The sequence below is a fragment of the Sparus aurata genome, chromosome 22 (genome assembly GCF_900880675.1).
Source record: "Sparus aurata chromosome 22, fSpaAur1.1, whole genome shotgun sequence".
NCBI lineage: Eukaryota > Metazoa > Chordata > Actinopteri > Spariformes > Sparidae > Sparus > Sparus aurata.
Genome location: NC_044208.1, coordinates 12,618,330 through 12,644,514, shown reverse-complemented (window position 1 = coordinate 12,644,514; position 26,185 = coordinate 12,618,330). Strand labels below are relative to the sequence as shown.

General features: G+C 42.7%; 1 protein-coding gene and 1 long non-coding RNA gene across 4 annotated transcripts; one reads left to right on the top strand and one right to left on the bottom strand.

Annotated features, from left to right (window-relative positions):
- The first annotated feature begins 738 nt into the window (after positions 1-738).
- On the top strand, positions 739-22,563 carry gareml (GRB2 associated, regulator of MAPK1-like). Its single transcript, XM_030405533.1, has 7 exons — positions 739-1,062; positions 5,853-5,993; positions 12,007-12,137; positions 12,314-12,479; positions 13,565-14,415; positions 17,176-17,345; positions 19,828-22,563. Exons 1-7 carry the CDS (start codon positions 951-953, stop codon positions 20,426-20,428), a joined length of 2,172 nt encoding a protein of 723 aa, XP_030261393.1. The 5' UTR covers positions 739-950; the 3' UTR covers positions 20,429-22,563.
- On the bottom strand, positions 22,355-26,028 carry LOC115574193 (uncharacterized). 3 transcript variants are annotated; one of them, XR_003982442.1, is made up of 8 exons: positions 25,926-26,028; positions 25,329-25,380; positions 24,955-25,025; positions 23,454-24,759; positions 23,236-23,365; positions 22,910-23,012; positions 22,690-22,820; positions 22,355-22,488 (listed from the first exon to the last, which is right to left on the bottom strand). It is a non-coding gene; the product is annotated as an uncharacterized LOC115574193 (long non-coding RNA). The 3 variants fall into 3 exon arrangements; XR_003982443.1 differs by having other exon boundaries at positions 22,690-22,765; XR_003982441.1 differs by having other exon boundaries at positions 22,690-23,012.
- Positions 26,029-26,185: the final 157 nt, after the last annotated feature.

The window sequence follows — 26,185 nt, the reverse complement described above, 5'->3', positions numbered from 1 at the left end:
CTTTTAGCTGCACCTTATGTTCCACTTACCTTTTCTCTTTCTCAGTATTTCATTGTATCCGCCTTAGTATTTTATTTTATTGTAAAACTATGTAAGCATTTTAATTGTATTCAAATTGTCTGTCTATAAACTGGAAAAGCACTACAGAAATGTGAGTCCATTTACTTTTAAATTCAAACATATCTATTCAGTCTGGCTTTTATGCAGTGTATTATAAAATTCATGGTTATATATTTCTATATTCTTTGTACTATATTTGGCAGATTTGTGTTTACATATCACTGTTAAATCATTTAACAACATTTTTTCAGGCAACTGTAACTTGCAATTTTTCATTTTATTTATTTTCTTAATCATAACTCTTATTGCTTGTTTTTATATTTTCTTATTCCAACTATCCATTCTATTGATACAGATGTGCATTAGTCTTTACAGCTGATTTCAAGTGTCATTCAGTCACTTGGATGATTTTTGACTTGATTTTTGATTTTGTCTGAAAGCTGCTGAATAAATAAAGTTTGATTGATTGACGTGTTTGATCTTCAAAGTGTAGAAGATTAAAGTTTGACTGACCCTGCTCTCGTGTGTGTGTGTGTGTGTGTGTGTGTGTGTGTGTGTGTGTGTGTGTGTGTGCTGATAAATGACACAGAGGGAGACAGATGAGAGATGACAGATGACAGAGAGGGCTCTCGCTCCCTCCCACCGCCCGTGCGCACCGACTGTGACTGCGCTCCCCCCTCTCTCTCTCTCCCCCCCTCTCTCTCTCCCTCTCTCTCTCTCTCTCTCTCCCACATTCAAACATGGCGAAACTCTTTGACATTAAACCACCACCATCATCATCACCACCCTCACCCTCCTCCGCTTCGCCGTCCTCCTCGCCGCTGACACCACCCTCGTTACCTTCGCCATCACCATCACTATTATCTCCGGTACCGTGATGACCCGGGAGGATGGAGAAGTTGTCGGCGAGCCTGTCGGAGATATCTTGGAGCCCGTTGGCGCTGCCGTTGGACGCGGTGGTCAGCAAGTTCCGTCTGCCCACCCTGGTCCGCCTGGCCCACGGTAAGTGTCCACCTCCACCCGGTGCCTCGACCTCCAGCACCGACCGCTGACAGAAACTTTTAGCCACTTTTATCACGACTGTTAGCTAACTCGGACGCTCCTCCGTCGTCTCATGTCGCCAGAGTCGAGATGAACCGTGACAGGAGTGATGATAAATATCGATGAATGTGCTTCACAGTCAGGGAAAGAGAGCAAACTTTAACTTTCATCGAGGAAAGAGTGTTTCTGAGAGGTTTTGTGAGCAAAACGACGGTGGGATTCATGGACGAGTGCAGTAATTTAGTGAAGAATCTGTGGAGCGTTTTAACGGCGTCAAGACCGACAGGAAAAGGTACGACTTCCGGTCAGAACTTTCAAAATAAACGCTTAACTTACTTTGCCATGTATCTGTAAAACCAGAACAGCTTTTAAACAATAAAACAAATAAATGTGATCAGTTATCAGAGGGATCATTTATGAGAGGCCTACATTACATAATCTTGTCAAACAGAAATTAAATTATCATCACACAATGTTGATAGCGATGAAAAGGATTAAAGGTGTGTTCAGATTCGCATACTTTCTCTTTGCTTTACTGCAGCTGCCCTTACAAATTACATACTGTTGCGTGCAGTATGAATACAATTGGGACGTGCGACTTCATCACAACAGTGCACCCCGAACTTTGACCCTCTTGCTCCCATATCCGTCGCAGCCTTAGCATGAAATTTTGTGGACAAAGAAGGTAGTACTTTAACTTAAATGTGGTTTCATCTCTCATTGTGGTGTCAATGAGCAGCCATATGTTTGTGCTATCTCGTCTGTGTTTATATTTGCGTGGCACACCATGACTTTTGTGACATATCTCCCTCTGCGCAGAGGATTGTGTGTCGGAATAGCCAGAAAAGCATGCTGGCTTCCATACTGCAAAATGTGACCGAATGTAGTACGAAATCCTGGTATTTTTGGCATACTGTGTTTCACAAACTTCATATTGGGACATTCTAAATCTTTTTTCTGGCATACTAAATAGTATGGTAGTACGGGTATTGGAACGCAGGGTTAGTACATTCCATTTGTACTCCAAAATGTCGTGCTAAGGCTGCAACAGATATAGGAGCAAGAGGGTCAAGGAAGTTCAAGGTGCACTGCGATGACGAAGTAGTACGTCCAAATCGTATGGATACCGCATGCAACAGTATGTACTTTGTAAGGAAAGCTGCAGTACATACTAAAAGTAGAAAGAAAAGGGTGCAAAAAAATGCACCCTCAGCGGTACTTAACTGTCTGAACCTATATTTGTTGGTGGTGTCACATAAACGTAAGATGATATTTGTTTTTATGAAGACTTCTTTTGAATAGTTATTTTCCTTACATTTATTAAGATCATTTGCATGATGTACTCAATGGCAATTACACATATTATATATTTTATTCTGTCCCTTAGTTTAGATCAGGAACTAATTATGCCTGTAATGTAGGTAAGTGATGATCAATATTGGTGGAGTGATATAATGTAAGACAGTGAGGTGATGTCAGGGGTTCAGATGTCCTATTGCGGAGGTGGACATTAAAGCGGAGCAAGAAGTTGTCCCAGTGCTCTTGCTTTATACCGTCTGAAAAGTATAGTTACCCTTTATTCCCTAACAACAGGTTGATACCCAACTTTGACTTGGCAACATTATTAAATAAACTCCATTACCCAGGACTCCTGAAAGGCGTCTCAAGTAAACTGCACACAGTAATATTACTGATGACACTTGGGGATTAGAGACTATCTCTGCTTATGAGCCTGTATTATACTTAATGAATCACATTAATGAATCCGCTCCTGGTTACCAGGTCAACACATTCAGTAAGTGACAGACAAGCGAAATTACTTTCATCAAATGCGTTTTACCTCTGATGACTCAAACTCACAATCTATATGGAGTACAGAGTGTATAAATTAGGTTTTCTTTTAAAAAGTCTGAATACAAGACTGCATTTAAAGGTACTATTTGTAAGAAAAGCTGATTATTGAGTCTCATCCCCAACTTTCTCATGAATAGCACCTTTAAAGTAAAACTTACAAGCTTTATCAAATAACAACAACTGTTACTTGCACAACACGTGCTTTGATCATTATTGATGTATTTGAGCAAAACATTAACAAAGCCATTTGTCAATAAATGTGCAATGTATTGACAGGTTTTAGTGACTGACCCAGCTGCCTGAAAACATTTGGTGCTCTTATTTTGAAAGTACCATCTCTCTGTATCCGTTGTGATTTCGGTTAAATCCGGCCACCTTGATGCAGCTGCAGCATTTATTCTCGGAAACTGACTTTTCTAGCTCACATCAACCCACTGACTTGCATAAGGGGGGGTCATTATGCAACATTTGTGTTCGGGTTTCTCTTGATCAGTCGTTATATTTGCCGCCATCATCGTGATTGTGTGATCGAGCCGATCTGGGGTCTTTACTTTGGGAACGGTCGATGGGTGTCATGGCCAAAGTTGTTCCAGTCCAGCGAGGCCCGGAAAGCCACAAAGTGTCTGTTGTGCTGCTGAAGTGCTGCTCAATTCTTTTCATATGTAAATGCTGTAATCTGTCGGTGAATGTGGTGAATACTAACGAGCAGGAAAACCTCCAACTTTACTTCTTGGAGAGAAGCGCGCGTCCGAGCCGTGACGCGCTCCCCGAAATTACGCACCTTAGCGCTGCCGGGCGCGCGTCGTTGTGTGAAGAGTCGGGCAGCACCCGTGGGTGTTTATTAACCGCGCTGTAGTTACCCCCACGGATGCCTGTTTGTTTGCACGGTCAGCCAACACAGATGGTGGTTAGTTATTTACCATAGGGCGTGATGTCAGTCAGCACGTTGGGGCAAGATTTTCCCTTCATCTCATATTAAAGGTGCACTGTGTAGTCTGAGGGAAGGAACTGTATTCAGATGTCTTCATTGACTGATTTCTTTTGATGCCTAACCACACTAAATAAACAAACTCTTTGTTTTTATGACTGAATAAACTGAGTAAACAATTTCTTTGTTTATATGTGGCGGACCCTGCCACCTTTCAAGCTTCAAACAGTTTTCCTTATCTTCCTCTGAGAGCAGCTTGTTCGTTCAGTTATGGGAAACACTGTATTATCACCTCATTAATATTGTAAATTGAGTTTGAATGTCTAATCCAAAACCACAAAGTGCCCATTTAACAACAAACAAAATCAGATTTTTATCATTATGGACAGACTGTGTTTCAGTGGTATGTGAGTGTGGGGGTGAGTTTCACTGGCTTACCTGACAGACGCTCCAGACTTAAACTCAAGATTATATATCTGCCTTACAGATTAAGTATAGCCGTGTTTGCAGGGTAAATCAGGCGACACAAATGCATTCTCAGTCTGCATGTCAGTGAAATGAAGTGTAAATGACTCCCAATCACAAGAAAACAACAATTTCTCATGTAATCTGGGTGGAAGTAGCCGAGGTTGTAGCCAGTAATGGAAACTGAAAAGTGTATCTACTCTTACTAAAAATGCACTTGGCACTTTAGCGCAATTTTGAAGAACCAGTTTGTCGTTATTTCGTCCTTCCTGACGACATTCCCTAATCATTGCAGCGCTACAATATCCATTATAGGCTACTATTCCCTTTCTTTGAATCTGCACCAAGAGTTTCTGGGCTCTGCTCCGTGCTGAGACTCATCCTCCGTCCGAGTTTTGTAGAAATCCGTCTGGTAGTTTTCGTGTAATCCTGCTGACAAGGCAACCGACCGACAACCCGGCAACCAATCAACTAACAAACAAACACACGTACACAGCTGTCCTTCCACACACGTCACCAGTGCAAACACCTCGTGTTAGCTTCCGATCAAGTGGACGTTCATCAGAGCTCAGATAATAAACTTGCTGTCTGTAATGGAGACAAGTGTTCAGTTAACTTCCTTTCACTGTCTTTTTCTTTGTGACGGGTTTCATGACAGCAGGAAATCCTTCTCGATGAAAACGTTTTATATCAAGGTTCTGGGAGTTATCCAGGAACCATGCACTTTAGGAGAAATGGCAACCGGTACAGATGGGATGAGAGGGAGATGTGTCTTTTATTGGTGTTTTGGGCGAAAGGCTTTGACCTGTTCACCGGCCGGAGCGATCTGACTCATACAGGTATCAGAGGCTGATAATTACCTTGTCAGAGGGCCCCTTTATATTTCTACTGACAGTCTCTCATCATGTGTCCTGTGTGTGTATTCAACCCATCCATCAACATGACTGTTAGATTAAAAGGTTTAACAGCTATCCATCAGCAACAAGAGCAAAAAGAGCCGATCTGTGTGAGTTTCTGTGTGTGTGTGTGTGTGTGTGTGTGTGTGTGTGTGTGTGTGTGTGTGTGTGAAGTGATTGAATTGTACCACTGTGCTATCAGCAGAAATCAATGCTGCTGTGCGACATGATGGCTTTAGTGAAAGCTGGAGAGCTCTGTGTGTGTGTGTGTGTGTGTGTGCGTGTGCGGCTGAATGTACGTGTGTGTATGTATGGGGGCTGTGTAATAGTGGGTTGCCAATTGTATAGCAGGGTCCTGATGAGGAGGTTAGGGGTGGTGAACCATCACCGATGGCGGTAATTATGGACGCTGGATGTGTGTGTGTCAGGGGGAGTGTTGAACTGTTTTCCCTTGCTGAGATACTTACTGTGAGCTCTGAAATAAAAAAAAAAAGAGTAAACTCTTGTCTTTTTGTTGGTAGACTATTTGTTTATTCCTAATCCATTTCTCTGTGTGTGTGTGTGTGTGTGTGTGTGTGTGTGTGCGTGTGTGTGTGTGTGTGTTCCAGGTGAATGTGTAGAGGGCCTGTCGGAGGAGGATGTGGTGCTGTTACACTCCTGTCGTCAGTGGACCACAGTGACTGCCCACAGCTTAGAGGAGGGACACTACGTCATTGGACCCAAGATAGACATCCCCCTGCAATACCAGGGTGAGCATGTGCGCTCACACACACACACACGCACGCACACACACACACACACACACACACACACACACACACACACACACAGCATTTCTAGTCTTGCATGTACAAAATGATTTAATAGTCAGTCAAAATTTCGACTTGGCCCTTTAAATACCAGTTTTCCCCTAAATATTCTTTTCCTCCAGGGGAAACTAAATCCCTTACTTTATCTTTTTTTGGCAGTGGGCGGGATTGTCTCTTCAGATTAAGATAAGATCAATTCTGGAGCTGAGATACAGTAACCTCAAGTTCAGTACTTTATTCCCATGTGAACCAAGTTTAGAAGAATTTCTCGTAGTCGAGCTCAGATAAAACAAGAACACATTTAGAAGTGGAGCAGCCTCTTATTTTATGGTTTTCTGGTGACTCATCATGAACTTGGCAAGCAACATCCCAAATCTTTCAAGTTCAATGTAATGCAGACCCAAAACATGAACTCCCCGACAGAAGGAAGGGTTAGCTCAGACCGCTCAAGTCCAAGGTAAAACGGAACCAAGATCTAAACTCAGAGAATCATGACAGAAAGTGAATGTGTTTCCCACAATCGTCCCGGCTACCATTTATGATTTAAACTGTCAGCGGTAAAATTGTATGTTTGTGATATATATGTCAGGGTTATTTTCATGTGACCTTCTTCTTGTTTCATGCCAGGCATTAAAAATACCCCTGCAGTTTATCTTGTTTAAGCCTTCGTCTTGAGCCAGTCTGTTACAAACTCATGCTGTGCAGACAAAATTTGTTCCAACCTACAGAAAGATGAAATCCTTGGAAATATCTTGGGGGGGGGGGGGGGGGGCTGGGCAATTTATCGATGGCATATCATTATTGGGAAATGCCTTTAAATTGGTCTTAGATTTTAACCAGCTGCGACAGCATGGCTTGGTGATGTTTTCAGTTTGTCAGGAAAATGTACAGGTGTACAGTTGAGAAAATATAATCAACATACCATCGCCAAGTGCTTGCTCATGGGGGAAATGTTGGGTTTCTCAATAAATTAATACTGGTTGGTTGATTTATTGATTGATTGATTGATTGAAGTAGGGAGGTAGGAAGTAGGAAAAGGTTTTGTTTTAAGATGAAGATTACTGTAACCCAGTTCCGATCCTTCCTCTCCTGTCCGTCTGTCCGTGGACATGGTTCTGATCGGTCGTGATCATGATGTCACGGTGGGTGTGTGGCTTTTACCAAGATGGTCTCTCCTGCTGTGATATGTATAGGTGTTGTCTTGCTTTAAAGGCTGCATTACAGTAACATTTCAGAACCTCCCAGACTATTCTACTGGTTATAATTCTTACCTTCAGTCTTTATACCCACATTATTCACTAACAATACAGTAAACACCAACACTGTGAAAATTGTGATTTGTGTGAAATTTTAAAAATTAGGTGATCATTTCTGCAAATAAATGTTTGCGTTTAACAGTATTAATTCGGGCTTTAAAAAAAAAAATTTGAAAAAAAATCAGCGCCAGTTACACTCACTGCAGCTCACATTCATTCACCCCACCAGCTCCTGTAGATGTGACCTTCCCTGACTCCTCCTGTCCATTGACCTGCCGTCTCCCTGCTGAATGAGTCGAGTCATTATGACCTCACCGGAGCTCTATCCCCACTATCCCATTGTTCCGACTGTCTGACCAGTCACATTATTTGCTCTGTAACTGGATCCTAATGCCTCCTCTTCATTGTTTCCTCCACTGATGGACTGCTGATGTCACCTCTCTCCGCTTGCCGCCTCTCAGGCTCCTTTTCGGAAGAATGAAAGAACATTTGGGTGGAGGGGGGGCGGATGTTGAGATCATTGTCATTTTAGACATTTCAGCTTTTCGCATCGGAAGTGTGTGACCACCAACACTGGAGATATTAATGGCCAAGTCCAAATACTAAGAGAGTAGTAATGGTCTTTGTTTTGATATAGTAGAGGGACTACAGCTATGTTTCAGTAGCAAAATTGGATCCTACATTTCCCATAATGCAAGTACACTAACTTGACCCGAGTGTCCCTTTAAGGCCCTTTTCCACCAAAATTTCCAGGGACGGCTCAGACGTTCCTTGAACACAATGTTTCTGCCTTCCCCCCACTTCACAGGTGCTGTCAAGAATAGCCACAATGGTAATTAGTGAAATGAAAAGCCTAGTTATTGTGCATTATAATTTAATATATTAAAACAAAAAGAAAGTGAAATATTACAATCAAGTCACAGTAATGTAAGAAAATATAGAGAAAATGATCTGTAGCCATTGTTGCCTCAATGTTTACATCTCTACCTCTTAAAGTCAAGCACATATTGTACCAATGAAGCATGATTTTCACCCCGATTGGGTCGCCTCCAACCAAACCAAGTCAAATTCCTGCTAGATTCGTTGTTGCTTGACCTTCATGGAGTACACAACTAGAGCTAGACATGTGATCAGGTTTTTGAGGCCGATGCGGATACCCAAAGGGAGTAAAATATTATATTAAAATGCTATTATCTAACTGATTAACAATAAGCTTTATCGTCCAAAATGACATCAGTGCACTGCAACAGTAAACTTCAGTCAGAATCCAATAAAGTACACTGCAATTATCTTTTCAAATAATTACCTCTAAAACTAGTTTTCTTTGGGACAATCAGATGGAGTTCTGGCTTATCAGCTGTTTGGGTTGGCTGTCTTGCTGTTTGAGCAGTTTCACGGTCCAGTTTCCCTCAGGGCTTCTGTCAAAAGATAACTGACCGTACTTCCTTTCGTAGGAAAGTAAGAATTAAAATTTTACTCTGTTATGGTCAACATTGTTAAAGACGCGGCTGTTTTGTTTGAATACATTTTAATACAATTAACAATGGACAAGCGCGACTACGGGTTCTGATGCTAACTGGTCAGTCGGTTGATCTGTACACTGTGATCATAGACATTTACTTTTTCCATTTTTTCTTGTAACATTGCCTTCTCTTGCTGATCCTTCTTTTTTTTTTAAATCATCTGGTTGCCAGATTTTTCAAAAATGCCCACATTCTTGAGTTTAGCTCATTAGCAATGTTTGTGCCGGGACTTTTTAAAATGAAATGAACGGTTGAGAAGGAACAAAAACGGTTTCACTGGTTTAAATAGGGGTTTAATAGGTCTTAGTAACAACTTTAAAAGGGCTGCCACAGGGTTCTTTCAGACTGGGAGGTTTTTCTGGCAAAATAATGCATGCGTTTACATTGCTGGGGGCAGTTCTGTTGCCAGACCCTGAAGCATTACATCAACCTAATCATCCCTGTGAGCAATTTTAACGATTGCATTCCGGTAGACAAGAGCGAGACAGCCAACACAGCCAGTTAAGATTTATGCATACTTTCAGGGCTACCTAAATACACAAGTCTCTTTAAATATGACAGGTGAGTAGTTGTTGAATCAGAGGCCATCGCCAGTGATGAGCTAATGTCTGTGTGATGACTTCATACAGGAAGTCTAAATAAGCTAAGGAGGAGAGCAATATAGGTTTCTCCCCGGGGACGGACAACAGGAAGCTCCCTCCTTCTCATCCCCCCTCTCTCTCTCTCTCTCTCTCTCTCTCTCTCTCTGTCTGTCTGTTATCCTCCTCTGTCCATCAGTGAGAGGCGAGGATGAGGGCAGAAAAAGCTGAATGAATGGGTTTCAGGGAAGCCAGTGGCGCCACAGCCACAGTTGTTATGTGGAACTAGCTGCCAAAGCCCTCTGTGTGAGGATTTTTAAAACCTCAGACTGATTCTGTTTTTATCTATCGGGGCAACATTTTCTCACACAGTCATAGTAGCTTGTTAAAGGGACAGTTCATAAAGGCACCCTCTTACCTGTGGGGCAAGCTTTGGAGATGTAAGCCTTCTCTTGAATACAGTGGAACCAGATGGCATTCGACTTGTGGTGCTCAATGGAAAAAAAATTATAATAATTTGAAAACCAATCAGTAATGTCTCTTTCCAGAAATCATGACCTGGGGACTCAAAATCATCTACAGACCCTGTGTTGATGGCAGTTTTGTGTCAGAATGTTTTTATTTCTACAGAACCATATTTAAACCACGTTAAAAGGACAACGGCATAAAAAACAAAAACAAAAAAAAACTTTCCAGTGATCATAATCTGGTTACTGAAGATATCCACAGACCTTGTTGTGAGTGCTTTCATGTAGGAGCTATTCTCCATCAACCAAACTACACCAGCAACTGTATCATAAAAGTGGCTTGCTAACCAAGCTAACAAAGCAAGCTAACATTAAAACCCAAGATGCATCTACTCATGGTTGAGAGGCTTGCTAACTAAGCTAACTAATGTCAAATGGTTAAGGAAGCGTGCATCTGCACAAGGGTAAGAGGCTTGCTAACTAAGCTAGCAAACATTAAAGCTTAGCTGAGGATGACTAAGCAAACTTAGCTAGCTAATGGTTTCATATAAACAACTGTTTAAATTATTAAATAAATAAGCAATCACAGAAGTCAAGCATGGTACAAATGGGGTTTCTTCTCTTTAACCTGTTTTATTCATAATTAATGTTCAACAGGTAAGATCCTAACTAAGCTAACTAATGTCAAAAGTCAGCTGAGGAGGACACCATTTGAAAAACTCAACAGAAATGTCTCTATCTGGAAATCTGGTGCCTAAAATAATCCACAGAGCTTGTTGTGAGTGGTTTCATGCAGAAACTATTTTCTTTCTACCAAACTACACCAAGGACATTGGTTTAAATGTGGATACAGCTTTGGAGGCAGAGCTGCTCAGTAGTTTACCTTTAATATATTGCTACAGCTAAGTTCTGCTGTTCTGTTTTTAGCTACATTGGGAGAGTTTTTGTGGTTTGGAGCTGTGGTTTAGTTTGGTATAGTAGTAAACCTGTTTCAAATGAAACTCAGTTGTATCACTTTTTTTTTGAGAGGGGGGGGGGGGGTAGCCGGTTGTGTTGAAAAGTAGCACTTGCTGGTAATGTTGGGCCAGTGGAGGCTCCTTATCCTGGGCGCTCCGATTGAATTGGAAGGTGGGGGGTGCAGGAGAAAGAGGGGGAGAGAAAGGGAGGGAGGCTCTGGCGAAGAGGATGGTGGAGTTTGGTATTCTGCTCTGCCTCTCAGACACAAAAACTTTCTCCTCTCCCTTTCCCTCACACACACAAACACTTTGACTCTGAGAAAGAGAAGGGGGTCCTTGGAGGGTTGTTGTAGTTAATTCCAATTCAGTACTGTAATCAAAAGTAAAGGGTGGTTTGATTTTAACAAGGCTGATTTGGAGCCTCTTGGAGTGGTTCCTTACAGCATCAAACGTGGCACGGACCAAAAACACTTACAGTTTTAAGAACACAGAGCACAAACACAGCTACTGGACCGAATGTGAAAGACTTACAGATTATCAGACGGAGGAGGGGATGAGCAAGAGTAAGAAAGGGTGAAAGAGAGAGAGGTGTGTGTGGGTGTGTGTGTGCGCGCGCGCGCGCAAGAGTGTATGTGTGAGTGTCTCCATGGTGATGTGTCTCTGCTCTGCGTGAGAATGGGGGTCCTTTATTGGTTGCCATGCCAACCCCACCGGCTGTTGATTGGCCGGGAGCTGGTGCCAGGTCATAGGTCATGGAGGTGTCTTTGTATTCTTCTCATCCAAATAGTGTCTCCTGCAGATGTGTGTGTGTGTGTGTGTGTGTGATTTCAGTAAGACTGTGGGGAGTCCGGAAAAAAAGCAAAACGCAGGACAAAAGCAACTTTTGACCTTGTCTTTTTTTCCTTCCTTTCCTTGCTTTCCTCCTCTACCCTTTCCTCCCTCCTTCCCTTCCCTCCTCTTTCCTTGCCTACCTTCTTTACTTCCTCCTCATTTTCCCCCATTTTCTCCATCCTCCTCTTCCCCTCTGGGCTTCCTCCACCTTATTCTTCCATCTTGCTTTCCTTCTCTTCCTTTTTACAAGTTTCTCCCTCCTTCCATCTTTGTACCTCCTTTCTTAAACCTCCTTCACCCGTCTCTTCTCTCTCCCCTGTCCTGCTTCCATTTTCTCTGCAGGGAAGTTCAAGTTATTGGATGAAGACCGAGACGTCAGGGATCCGGTCCAGTATTTTTCCAGTGTGGAGGAAGTTGCTGGAGTCTTCCCTGACAGGGTCTTTGTCATGGAGACGATCACATTTAGCGTCAAGGTTTGTTTTTCTTACAGACTCACATATGGTTCTTTACCTCATCTCCTTATTTAGCAGTATTTTTGTGCACTGCGTTGCATTTTGTTTGCTTTTGCCAGATAATGTTTGAGAAACCATGCATTAAGTTCCTGTCATGCAATATCATGTCCACATGCCCATACGTGTGCTTGCTGCAGGTGGTTTCAGGCGAGTTCAGTGAGGACAGCGAGCCCTACAGCTTCACTCTGCAGGCTGGAGATGAGCTGTCACTCATGGGGAAGGCGGAGCTTCTCTGTGCCACGCCCTCGAAGGAAAAGACGGGACTTAGCGCGCTCCTGAGACGCCTGGGCAAGACTCCTAGAAGTAAATAAGACCAAACTGTTGAGTAACTGAGTCATATTTCAGTCGTTGTTCAGGCACATGAAAGGAAGGAAAAAGTGAATCACTGAAATCTTTGCCCAAACTGTATGGGATGAGAAGTTTATTCCTCATTGTGATCTGATTGGCTTGTTTCTAATCTTGAAAAAACTACTACAAAAAGTGGTAGTTTGATTTTTGCCATGCTGTTTCAATGCACTCTACGTCTCGCAGTATTTCTGTACATCGTGATCACATTTAGTTTCATTGTTTCCTGTTTCAGTCCCTCTCGACTTGCAGTTTATTCAACTTTGACCATGTAGCTGTGACCTGCCAGCTTTGCACTGTATTTGGAAATAAAGTCAACCATGCTCAGTACATCACACTGCCAAACTATAAACTACAAACTCTGCTTAAGGCATGTTTATAACCCCAACCAGAACTGTGACATCAAGTCATTTTTCAGGGTTAAAGAAAAAAAGCAGTTTCCTTGAATCCAGGCTCCCACTACAAAACTTTAATCTTGATCTTTAACTCGCTCAAAGATCACCGACAAAAGCTCCATATCAGAGGCAAATCAGTGCACAATGTGTGAACTATTCAGAGACGCAGCCCGGGAGCTTGTCTCCCAGATGCCCAAAAGAGATGTAGCATGCTATATACCTGTTCATGTAATGGAACAGGTTGGGTTAGGTAGCAGCAACGCTCTAATGACAGCAGACAGTCTGTTAGTATCTGTCATTATTTATTGGCATCACAAATATATTTGTTTGCCTCCAATTATTGCACCCATATTCTTTTCTTTTTCTTCCTTGTATTTTCACTGCAAATCAGTGCACAATCAACTTGAACAGATCAGTTACGTAGTGTACAATCTACAATGACTTTAAGACAAGGGTCTCCAACACGGCACCCGCCAGTGTTTGGTCGCCCACAGTGAGCATGTGAGATTTAAGGCCCGACACCTTAAATCAGCAAATCTACACCGTCTCCCAGTACATCTAACTGATTAAGTTTGTAACAGTTTTTCCCACACATATACTTTTTGTTTAGTGTTCTCTGATTTAATCCCCCTTTCTCTTCCTCCTCAGGTAAAACTCCCTGTCTGGTCTGTATGAACCATCGCACCAATCAGAGCGTCAGCCTGCCCTTTGGCTGCCGTGGACGCTTTTGCACACGTTCCCCGCTGGAGCAAGGCATGCTGGGAGGGGAGCACACGGTACGCAGCATCATCGAGAGGGTTCGCCTCCCCGTCAATGTGTCCGTGCCTTCACGACCACCGCGGAACCCCTATGACCGCCACGCGGTCCGAGAGGGCCACCGGTACAAGCTGCTCAACATCGTCAGCAAGACGGTGGTGCTCTGCATGGTTCTTCGCCGACAGGAAGTCTCCCCCTCACACTTCCTGCTGCTGCGCTGCATGCCCCGGTTCAACGTGGCTGAGGCCTCCGTCCACACAGCAGCGCTAGAGAGCCTCCTGTTGCGACACTCATTTGACCCAGATGCCTACTCTCGGGCTGTTAGAGAGACCCGGCCAGAGCTGGAGTGCATGACGGAGGAGTGTGTGAGCCCGCGGCGGTCTCGAATGTGTGTGTCGGGTCAGGACTCCTTGGCACCGGCGCTGCAGCGCCTCTCCATGTGCGGGTATGGGGGTGGGGTTTCGGACAGCCTATCACAGCGCTGCAGGGACTCTATTGGAGAGCGGTTGGGGGAGGGGCCAGGTGAGGAGCGGGAGTATGTGACTCCTGAGTGGACTGAGGCTGAAATGAGGACCAGTGAGGAAATCCCTTATGAGGAACTTTGGACCAATCAGAATGCAGAGGGCTTGGGGAAGGAGCCAAACCTCATCTCCTTCCATTCGTCTTCCTCTTTGGACGGTTCTCTTGGCACCGTTGTGACAAGAGTGTCGACCCCACCACCTGTACCTCCAAAATCTGATGCTGTGAGTTTCAGTCTTCACCTCCTGTCCTTCTCTTCATCCTTCCATCTCTCATCCTGCATTTGTGTCCACAGCAGCATCCGGTTGTTAAAAGTCAGGATGCCTGGCCTTGAATTATTCATACATCACAGCTTTTAAACCTTACTGACGCACACACACAAACACCCACTGACTTCCTGGAAAGGCTGCCATACACTCACAGCACATGAATACATGCGTCAGCATCGCCAAGAAGGCAGGTACACGTGTGCTGTATCCTGAAATACATTAAACACAAGAGTTAAATAAATAGCAGGGAATCAGTTCATTCCAGTAGTGGAGTATAATACTGATGGTCACTTTAGTCTTCAGAACAACCAAATTATTATGGATTTCATGACATAAAGTGGCCACAAAGTGACAGTCAAATCAAATCTGATGATAAGAAAAAAAACACAAAAGCTATCGTACTTCACTGTTTGTTGTAAAAGAGGTTATCCACTTCCCAGAAGATTACTTCAGTCAAACAGAGTGGACAGTGTTTTTTTTTATTGGATTTCGGACACTTTTTTTGCCTGCCCTTTGTTCTCGACCATTTTGGTTCTTGTCTCTAGTGCAAGCTTGTTTGTTCAAGTGGAGTAATTCCACTTATTTTGCATTAGGGCGGTGCAATATATCAAAATGTTATCCTTAAACTTTAAATGAGACCATATATCCTCTAAGATTTTGGATATTGTTATACAGCCAAAGTTTTGTCTTTTCCTGGGTTTAAAGGCTGCGTTACAGTAAAATGATGTTATTTTCGGATCATACCAGACTGTTATTCTAATACTTGCCAAAAATATTGTGATATTTGATTTTGTTGGTCAGTCCGAGCATCTATAAAGTGCTTCTGAGGAGATTTCAAACCACCTGAAAATATTGCAATGTTATCAAAAGGCCTTACTGCCTGTACAGGTACATCTTTAGTCCCGAAAACAATATTTATTTTAAATCAATGTCTGTATTTTTCTTTATACAGAACAGGTGGCATCTTGAAATACCTTTTTTTTTTTTAGATGCATTTGATTAAATGTCATTATTCAGATACATGAAACAAAGAAAACTCTGGGAAATTTGCTTTACAAATGAGTCTAACAACTAACATTCAGTATATATTTCAAGCGTTAAGGTACCTTGGTTGCAGTTTTGTGCACCTCATAATTACAACAAAGTAAAATAGCAATTATTCTGTTTATATTCAACAACTAAAGCTCCCATAATGCTAGAGGAACAGTGATTAGCTACCAGGGGGACTTTGGCTCTTTCTCACAGAGGTAAGGCACTTGATCTTAAAGGGTAACTCCACCAATTTTACAGATTAAAGTGTGTCTTCAGGTCTTGGGGAGTACTGCTGAAGACTAAGCCACAAGTGATGTAACTCAATGGCTTAGTTTCATTGTGGGAAATTGTAGGTCCCAGGGTTCAAAAAAAGAAGGAGAATGAGAGGAATAAAAGCCCAACATTGTTATAAGAGAGTAATGCAGACCAGTGGACTGCTTTTCAAAACCTGGTGTCTTCATTACCCATATTGCATCTTGGCAATGGCGTGACATCACTCTGGGCAATCTATCACATTACAAGCAGCTTCTTCTGGACACTTCACATATGTAGTAGTACTGCATGAGACCTGTAAACTTCAATGTGTAAATTTGGCTACCCTTTAATCTAGAATACTTGAATAAGTAGTGTCTGAAATTTTTGGTGTCCAACCTCCTCTTCCTCTGCTGATTGAACATGACGAGGAAAGAGAAAATGCATCTTCTTGCTCTTTTCCACGACATACTATAGCAATCACAGAGTAAGAAAGGACAGGCTTCCATGAACAACATGAGGCGGAACATCACTGTGTAACATCGCTTGATAGAAAGAGACACCTCTTTTATTTAGAATATCTCTAAAGGTTGTGGAATATTCATTTCATGTGTAATATATGATGTGTCACTCAATTTCTTTTTCACATTTTTGTGGCTGCTCTCTAACATTTTGTATTCTTTTTTTTTTACTTGAGAATCAAGGGTTGTATGTGCACTGGCAAAGCTACGACTTTGTCCACATGTTGTGTGATGCTTCTCATGTTCAATTGAAGGCTCTTATGCGCCTCCATAACATGACCATTACTCGCATACGTAAATTAATCATAAAGAAATAGTTTTTGAACCAGATAATGGTGTGATGGTTCAAACAAGGTTGTTCTTGTAGCTGAGCTGCTGTTATTTTGGAGCCATTAGGTTGCCCACCAACATTAGTGTTCATATGTTAGTGTATATGGCCTGTCTGCGTTTGTGAAGGGGAAATTATCACGCTTGTTTTGCTTAATTAACTTTTTTTCTTTCAAAGTGATGGCAGCTAGCAGCAGTACACAGAGGGTGTGTGGGTGTTGATGTCTGCTATGCAGCTGGATTATACCCTGTCGCACACGGTTCTTCATTCCCTGATATTTAGCCTGCCAAGACTGTGCGTGTGTGTTCATGTGTGTGTGCACGCATGTGTGTGAAGAGCTTGCTGCTGTGTGTGAGGGAGTTCGTTTGAGGTGTAAAGGTCACCAAGTTTGACATTTACCAAGCAGAACATTGAGACAAGCCAGCGGACACACACGCTCACACACGCGCTCTTACGCACACACACACACACACGCACACACACACACACACAAAGATCCCTCCACGAAGCCTCCTGAGAAGTCAAGTTTCAGGAGTTGACTTTTTTGCTGTGTCTCATGTTTCTGTGTGTGTTTGTATGTAGGTGAGAGAGGAGTGTCGTTACTTGATCGCCCCTCCGGTTCCCCCCCGCTGCTCTAAAGGAGGCTCCATCTCCAGTCCGGCCCCCAGCCCTCCCGTCCCACCTCGCTTCCCCAAAGCCTCCACCTCCCCGAGACCCAACCTCTCCTTCTATTCCTCTGGACTTCAGGACAGGTACAGTGTGAAAACATGCAACAAATCATATCACATTTAATTAGAATCATGATAGAGCTGGGACTATTGTTAATCCAATAGTTGTCAGCTATCAGATGAATCGCCAGCTATTCTGGTGATTAATGAATCAGTTGGAGTAAAGATTTAAGAAAAAAACACAAATGTGTCTGATTTCAGCTTCTCAAATGTGAATATTTTCAGTTTACTTTATGACAGCAAACTGAATATCTTTGGGTTGTGGACGTCATCTTGGGCTTTGGGAAACATGAATTGACATTTCTGACAATTTATCGACCAAACAGCTAATCTGAGAAAAGAATCGACGGATGAATCAGCAATGAAAAGAATCATTAGTTGCAGCCCTAAATCATAAGTATAATTATTGAGAGGATCGACACTGTTTTACTTTGGATGTACTTCATTGCACAAACAAGCCCACAAACGTCGCACAAGAGGCTGACGCTCTTCCAGCTCAAGCTGAGTTAATGTGAGCTGTGTTTATGAATCAGAGGTTGCCACAAAATATCATAATTTCTGCTCTTTAAACTGGATTATATATAGCACAAAGAAAGAAAAAAAGTCCACTTGAGAAATGTGTTTAAGACTATTGTTGAAAACAGGTGACATAAGAGCTTTTTATGGTCTACAGACTGTTTCAAAGCCTTTTGCACAGTGACCAGATTAAAGTGAAACTCTCGCCAAACAGCAACCAAGGCTTTATTTGGGATTGAATATGAATCAAACCTTCGTGTGAAAGCATAATTACGACGAAAGAGGCACTTTTAAGATTTACCGTAGTTTCGGTTTTGGGCGAGTTAATTTTGAACGGGAGTGCTCGGGGCATGACACGCTAACTCACGTTAGCTGCTGCATCTCCTGCGCGTCGCCGTCATGGCAGGCAAAAAGTGTCGATCCCCGAGTGCGACCTGACAGGCACGCTTGAGGAGCGGTTCACCATTACTCTCCTGCCTGTCAGGTCGCACTCGGGGATCAACACTTTTTGTCTGGCATGACGGTGACGCGCAGGAGCGCAGCAGCTAACGTGAGTAGTTCAAAAACCTTCTTTTTCATAAACTCTGTGTACACAAACAATGTTCTCAATGCTCGTGTTCATGAGTAGAGACCCTGGTGATGCTACGAGCAAAGTTTCATGTTGTGTCGAGCCTTCTTAGTGTTCTAAAAATAGCGATTTTGATGCTAGCGTATCATGCCCCTAGCTCTCCCGTTCAAAATGAACGTACCTGAAACCGAAACTACGGTAAATCTTGAAAGTGCCTCTTTCGTCGTAATTATGCTTTTACACGAAGGTTTGACTCATACTCAATCCCAAATAAAGCCTCGGTTGCTTTTTGGCGACAGTTTCGCTTTAAGCAAAATGTTGGAAAATATCAAATGTAGGTGCAGAATATCAGGTACTGGCTTTCTAAATCAACAATATTATAAAATACAGATGTATCAAATCAAACCCAGTTAGTCCCAAATTGATGATTTCAAAGTCACATTATGTCTTGATGTCTAGATTAAAACTGAGCTGAATTTGAGGTCTAAAGTTAATACTTGAGCTGCAAACAGTATTTGAAAAAGCAGTCTCACCAAAAGCTCCATGTAGCAGCTGTTCCATGGTGCTTGATTTAAACACGGGATCTTCAACAGTAGATGGATGTTGAAATTTACATTTTTTTTTTCAAGCACTTCAATCTTTGAAACCTCAGCTATTAAGCTGACACGAACAACAAAGTCCTTAAAGTGCTAAGTGCTAAGAAAGAGTGGAAATATTGAGATTTACAATTCTGTGGCAACTGGGCAAACTAGTCTGCTGATGATCATGTGATATGATCAAAGCTTCAGAGCAGCTAATTGAGGGAGCTTGTGGTGAGATTGTTTAATCGACTATGAGATTGAATTCAAGTACATTTTAAGGTACAACAAGAAACTTGATTTTCACCCTTCAGACAGAAGATGATGATGGTGAAACAAAGTCAACTGTTCTAGTTTGTGATCAGACTGCAGAGCATCAACTTTCCTCTGGCTGCCCGAGCCCTTAATTCATCCTCAGCACTCCACCGTAAAAACATCTTTTTAATTTTATGACCTATCCAATCTGGATAAGTAGGAAATAAACAAAGTAGTGACTGCCATTCAAAATAAATATAACAACCATATAGAAACAGCCAGTCTGCCTGCTGATGTTCTCGTTTCCTATGTAGGTCGTATAGAGGCATCAGTTTTAATTTGGGACTGTTTCATAAACAGTTTAGAGTTCCTTGAAGTCCATTTAAATACTGTGAAATAAAAGTTTTGAACGAATACTGAAAAGACTTCAGCCCAGCTGTAACCTACAGGTCTGGATAACTTCTGACCCTCAATATATGGGAATAACTTAACTATACCCCAATAAAAAGTGTATATATAATTTTTTGGTGCTTCGAGTCATGTTGACTGATACTAGAAGCTCATGTCTCTTTCTCCTGTTCTGCTCCAGCTGCTCACCCTCTCCAGATGCTTCCCTCTACTGTTACCCCTGCTCCTGGGCGGACTGCCCCGCTCCTAACCCTGCCAGTCCTGAGCCAGTCTCTGCCTTCCCTGTAGACATCACAGCCAATCCTCAGCCAGCACAGGCCACCTGGGCCGAGCCGTGGGTAGATTCCTTCACCTCCTCCGGACCGCGACTAAGGCCGCCACCTCCACAGAGTCGATTTGCTCCCTTTGGGGCGTTGAACCCCTTCAACCGCCAGTCCCCTTGCCCCTCGCCAGAGCCTGCAGGCAACCCCACAACAGATTCCTCCAGAGGTGCCGAGGGTGGCGGGATGTCCACAGGGGTCACTGAAGGGTTGTCCCCGACCCCTGACCCTACCTGGCGGCCCCCTGCTGACCTGTCGGTGCTGTCATTGGAGGAAGTGTCAGCCTGTCTGCGGTTCATCGGCCTATCAGAGGCAGCGGTGGCCGTGTTCCAGAGGGAGCGAATCGACGGCAGTCTCCTGGTGCAGCTGACTGACGATATCCTGTCACATGACTTCCACCTGAGCCGACTCCATGTCACCAAGATCACACAGTTCATACAGGGCTGGAGGCCCAAGATCTAATACACACACACACACACACACACACACACACACTGTCCTGATAATGTGCCTGTAGGCTACTGAGCCGCCCTGAATGTGCCTTCCACTGTGACCAACTGGCTGCTGAGCCACGACTGACTCAAGCTGAGACTATGCTAAAGGAAACGACGCCACCCTGTGGTCAAACTGTAGGACTGACACTCGACTGGCTCCCATGCCAGGCTAACTGTGTACTTCCTGTCTGAATCACAGACTGGGACTAGTTTACTAACAAATGGCTACGACAGACGGCCACATGATGAGAGTGCCCCGTTTCAGTTTGTATTTGGGCAGATTTTCAACCACATTCTTCATTCAGACAGCGAAAGCTCTGCGTGGATCTGTGTGACCCTCATGCCATGGTCCTACACAAAATCTGATGTGAGGGGAAAAAAATGCCTTCATTCTCCATGAACAATATTATAATGGAAAGAATATTGCATCATTCAAGCAACAGTGAGGGTTTCATGTAAGTGTTTTTTTTCAGTATGAGGGGCATTTACAGCCTCTGTTGGTGACATGTGATGACACAAATGTATAATTGAATCTGTTCCTACCTGAATGTCCTTCATCCGTCTCATCGAGCCTCAGCAGCCTGCAATTGGCTCAATTAACAAAGTGTTTCTGAGGAGCCAAGAAAGAGTTAGTTGTTTAAAGTGTAACAAAAAAAAAAAGGAAATTAAGAAAATATGAGTCAGAAGCACTCAGTTCTCAAAATGTACCTCAGATCACTTGCTCAGATTTACTTGATTTAGCCAGGCATAAAAATAAATGAATTCACATCCAGTAGTTATTTGTTTTCACTACAAATCACGAGACACAAAAACACACTGAAGACTGCCTGGAAGTAATACGTCTGGGAGAAAAAGAAAAAAAAAGCACGAGAGAAATGAAAATGTGAGAAGGTCCAAAGCCCTATAATAGATGATACAATTATAAACTTTAGTGATTACTGATGTTGCATCAAATATTAGACTTGAAATTGTCCACTTCTTAAATAAAAAAAAATAGAATGGCACTCAGTAGAGTGCATACCTCCACTAAGGCTCAACAGTTTCCTTTCATTCAGTCAAGCTTAATCCAATGATAAACTCATTAGCCCTGCATCACTCTAAATGTTAAACCCCCAATAACAATAACCATAATTTAAGCTCACCAGTGCTAGGATCTACATCAAATTGCATTCCGTATAGACAGGACACCGAAATACGCTGTCTGATAGACGGATCTGCACCATAAGTTAATGGGGTCTATTCTGGGCCCCTGAGGCTCCATCCAAGTCCATCCAAGTTTGGTGGACATCCGCTTAGCAGTTTTTGTGTAATCCTGCTGACAAACCAACCAACAAATGGACACAAGTGAAAACATAACCTTCTTTGCAACATCTCACATTTAAACTTTCTGAAATAAGCTGAGGGAATTCGATGGTTGTTTTTCACCGGTTTCTTACATTTCCTGCACCAAACTCTGACTTGACTAATTGAAAGACTGAGAAAATGATAATGAGTAACAGCCCTACATTTAAATAAATGACTGTATCCTCTACCAGACATAATCAAAATAGGTGCAACATGAGAAAATGTAATAATTGTTCTACTACTTTGATCTATATGAGCTGAAAAACAAAAAAACACCTTCAAAAAATAAGACAAAACCTGAGTCAGAAATGGCCTGATGATAAAAATGTAAACTAACCAGGAACTTCAGCATCAGCTGCAAGAATCAAGATCATCCATGTCGGCCAGACAACTGTGAAAATGCAAATTTATGTTGTTGTAAACGTCAAAATAATCCTGTGTGTTAGTTCTTGTGATTCTCTTGTTGCCATTCGAGCTGTTATCTCGTAATGTCTGAGATCAATTTTTCTTTAAATTCCGTAACATTCCCGCAGCTTGACAAGGCTGCAGGCGGGTCAGAGGCGGCTCACTGACGCCACTGATGTTTCTCCAAACTGTTTGTCCTGACAGAATCTCCACAGATCCTCTCTGTCTCTCTCTCTTTCGCTTTCTCTCTCTCTATGTGATCATGTTACTGCAAGGCCACTGTAAGAAGAGCGATGAAGAAATAAACAAGAGAATACGAAATAAATAGAAAACGTAATGACCTCTGGAAAGCAAGTTATCCTCCTGTGTTTCCTCCACATAGATGTTACATAGATGTGTACATAGAAGTTGGTCAAATAAAACAGCTATCAGAGGCAGTGACAGGCTGTTTGAACACAACAGTGTAAGGTAAAAATATACCGTCTTGTTGGCAATTACTTGGGCCACGTCCACTGCAACTTCCTCGAGGTATTCAGCAGTTTCTCTCCTCTGCAGGCTTCACACCGGGGCGTGGAGTTAACAGGCACAGCAGTTTAATCCCCTCCCGCCCCCTCGGGAGGATCAAAACCACAGAAGATTACAGCAGGAAAACAACACTATCTTTCTTCAGCAGTGAAGAAATGCCACACGTAGAACATACCCAGAGGGTCCACAAGCTGCTGCACCAGACCCATCTCCTTGGCTTTATCTGCCCTGATGTTCCTGCCTGTCAGCATCATGTCAGACGCTCCGGGGAGACCCACCTACACACACACACACACACACACACACACACACACACACACACACACACCAAACGAGCATGACACGAGCCGGTTGCTGATATTATGAGCAGATATCCCCCAAAGTGAGCCTCTTGACCTTAATACACTCCAGTGGAACTCAGTAGCCACCAGCGCAAGACTGTGACAGTACTTTCAGGACATTAAGTGAATAACTGATTAATATGAGAGTGTGTATGCAGACCGTTTGAGGCGGTCTCTGAGTGGCGCGGGCAGATAGGGATCTGGAGCCCTCCTGGTCTTCTCCAAAGTATTCTGACCTTCCCCAGGGGAGACGGGCGACCTCCTCACTGCTCTCACAAGACTGGATCGCACTGAGAGTAAAGACATAAGGGGGGCAGACATAGTACTTTAAAGGGACAGTTCAACCCAAAATTTAAAAAAACATGTTTTTCCTCTTACCTGTAGTGCTACTTGCCCATGTAGTTTGTTTAGGTGGACGTCTTGGAGAAGTCTCTCAAATACAATGGAACTAGATGGCTTGTGGTGCTCAAAAACGCCAAGAAAATATATTTCAGTTTCATGAAGGCATTGACCAATCTAAAGAAAGGTAGCAAAGGTGATCCAGTTTAGCCGGGTTCAGCTGTGTTTATAAGGTATGTTTCTGGGAGCCAAAAGCGGGGACTACAGCATGTGATGGAGGGATATATTCATGATGTTAAGTTTTATGAACATGACAAAATGATGAATATTATCACAAAAATAAGGAGGAAGCAAAGCTGGCAGATCTGACATTGGACGATCTCCTCTAACTTCAATGATAGCTAATGTTTAAACGCTATACGTCAAGTAATTAGGTAGTGTTTTGATAACTTTAGCTGACCTAAACCCGTCTTAACTATATACAATGTGATGTGTCCACGAAGATCATCAGTAAGATGTGATTTCACATTGTAATGTTACCTTTGAACAAACCAGGGGTCAAATTAAATCAAAATCAAATAAATTCTATGTATATAGTCTAAAATCATAATCACATTGCTCTCTCCCAGGACGGACAGACATGCAATATATATGTTGCATGTACAGAAAAGAACAACAAAAACACAGTTTACAAAAATCATTGACAGAATATCTGATACAAGGAAATTACATAAAATATATGTGAGGAGTTTGGATCCAGGAGACGACATCGCCGAGTGGTGCCACAGTCACACAAACTCAACTCTACCGTGGTGACCTGGAAGAGGACTGGCCACACAAGATAAAGAGCAACAAAAAAAATCCTCATCGGAATGAAAAGTGATACAATTTTACAGAAGTACAGATATAGGAGATAGTTAAACAGGGTATGTTGACCCAGATCTGTCAAAAGTATCAATAACTGCCAGAAAAGCTATCCCTGGAGTATCAGAAGGCTTAGCTCCTAGGGGTCTTTGGTGCAGTGTTGTTCAGCTGATGGTCAGGCCAAATCCACTATTTACAATGGACAAAATATGTCTATGGTTGTGACTCATGTGACTGTCTTCAGTTTGCTGGAAAGTTTAAAATGTCAAATTGCACCATATTTAATTTTACCTCTGGTTCAAACAACATACAAATGAGGGGTGACCTTTTTTAAGCTCCAGCAAGCCTCTCGGTATCTGCCCTAGCGATGGAGCAGCCAGGCTTGCTGGAGATGAAGACAGCACTTCACAACTCCGATCGACCAGATCTCTCCCATCGCCTCCGTTGGCTCAGACTTCCTCTGTGCCGTCGGTGTGTTCACCTGCAAACACACACACACACACACACACACACACACACACACACACACACACACTGATTAGTCATGTCACATCTGTAAGCGAGAGACAGAGACAGGCAGTCAGGACTGTCACAAACATAATCTCTCTGTCTCTCTGACATACATGTACTGTCTCACACTCTCCATAAACACACACCCACACCCACACACACACACCTTGGCTGTTGGATCATTGAGTCGTATAACTGCCACATCATCCTTGAGCTGGTAGCTGACGTGTGTTCGTGCTTGATGGAGAGAAGAGTACAAAAGATGAGAGGCCGTCAGGCAGTGGGCTACCAGTATTGTATTATGCTAATTTGTAGTAGTGTTAGCATATATTGCACAAATATACATGAATGGTGTCCTTGCTCAAAGACACTTGTATGTATAGGGAACTGTGAGGACTAGGGAACCAGCCTGTCACCAACTGAATGAACATTTAAATGTTTTTAACTAAACCCCAAGATGGTCTTCAAAGTCAGACAGCTCACTCTCTGATGATGATGTACCAATGATGATGATTTGCCAGTTGCTGTGTGTAAACCCACCATTCGGCTCAACCAGCGAGACAGAGAGAGAGACCAATTGTGGTCAAGTGAGCTGGAGAGTGAATGAAGAGAAGGAGTGGCATTAGTGAGGACAAAGCAGTTATTTTCTGATTATTGGCCTCCATGAAATCCTTGGGAAAGGTGCCGCATTAATGGACTTTTTGTGATTTAAGCCAAAGCACACGCTTCATCCTATTAGGGCCCGTGTCCTCATAGCCTTTTTTCAGTTTTTCCCAATTAGAAGCTAGCGTAAACGATAGCAGGAAGCTGCCCAGAGAACAGGTGCCCATGACCTAGCATCATTATTCCGAGTGCTCAGAGTTTAAATCTCTCATCCCACATCATCCATGCTCTAATGTCCTGATGTCAAATAAAAAAACAATAGGTTCATTTGAGCTAACATCTGACTTGAATAACTGTTACAGGCTGGAAAGGACAGCAGACATTTAAAAAAATCTGTTCTTGAAACTTCCACATCACAGGAAGACATTATAACACAACTGTACTGAAATGGCCTGATATTTTGGTCAACCATCAGTCTGGCCCAGTTAGTGAGAGTATATGAGATGGTGCTATTGTCAGCCAGCTGTTATTTACCTGTCAATAATGGAGAAAATGTTATTCCACACACTTATCATAGATTCTGTGCACAAAACATATCCTGACCGTTGGAGGCGCTAGAGCAGAGCCAACAGTGTAGCGATGCAAACAGGATAAGGACCTCAAAACACATTGAAAGATTGCCCTAGACTAAAATGTTATTTTACTCAATTAGTCATCTTTAATTTGTAAAATATGAATATCTTATCATGTCGGCGTTACAATTCATCATCATAATACCTCGCAGACATAAGCAG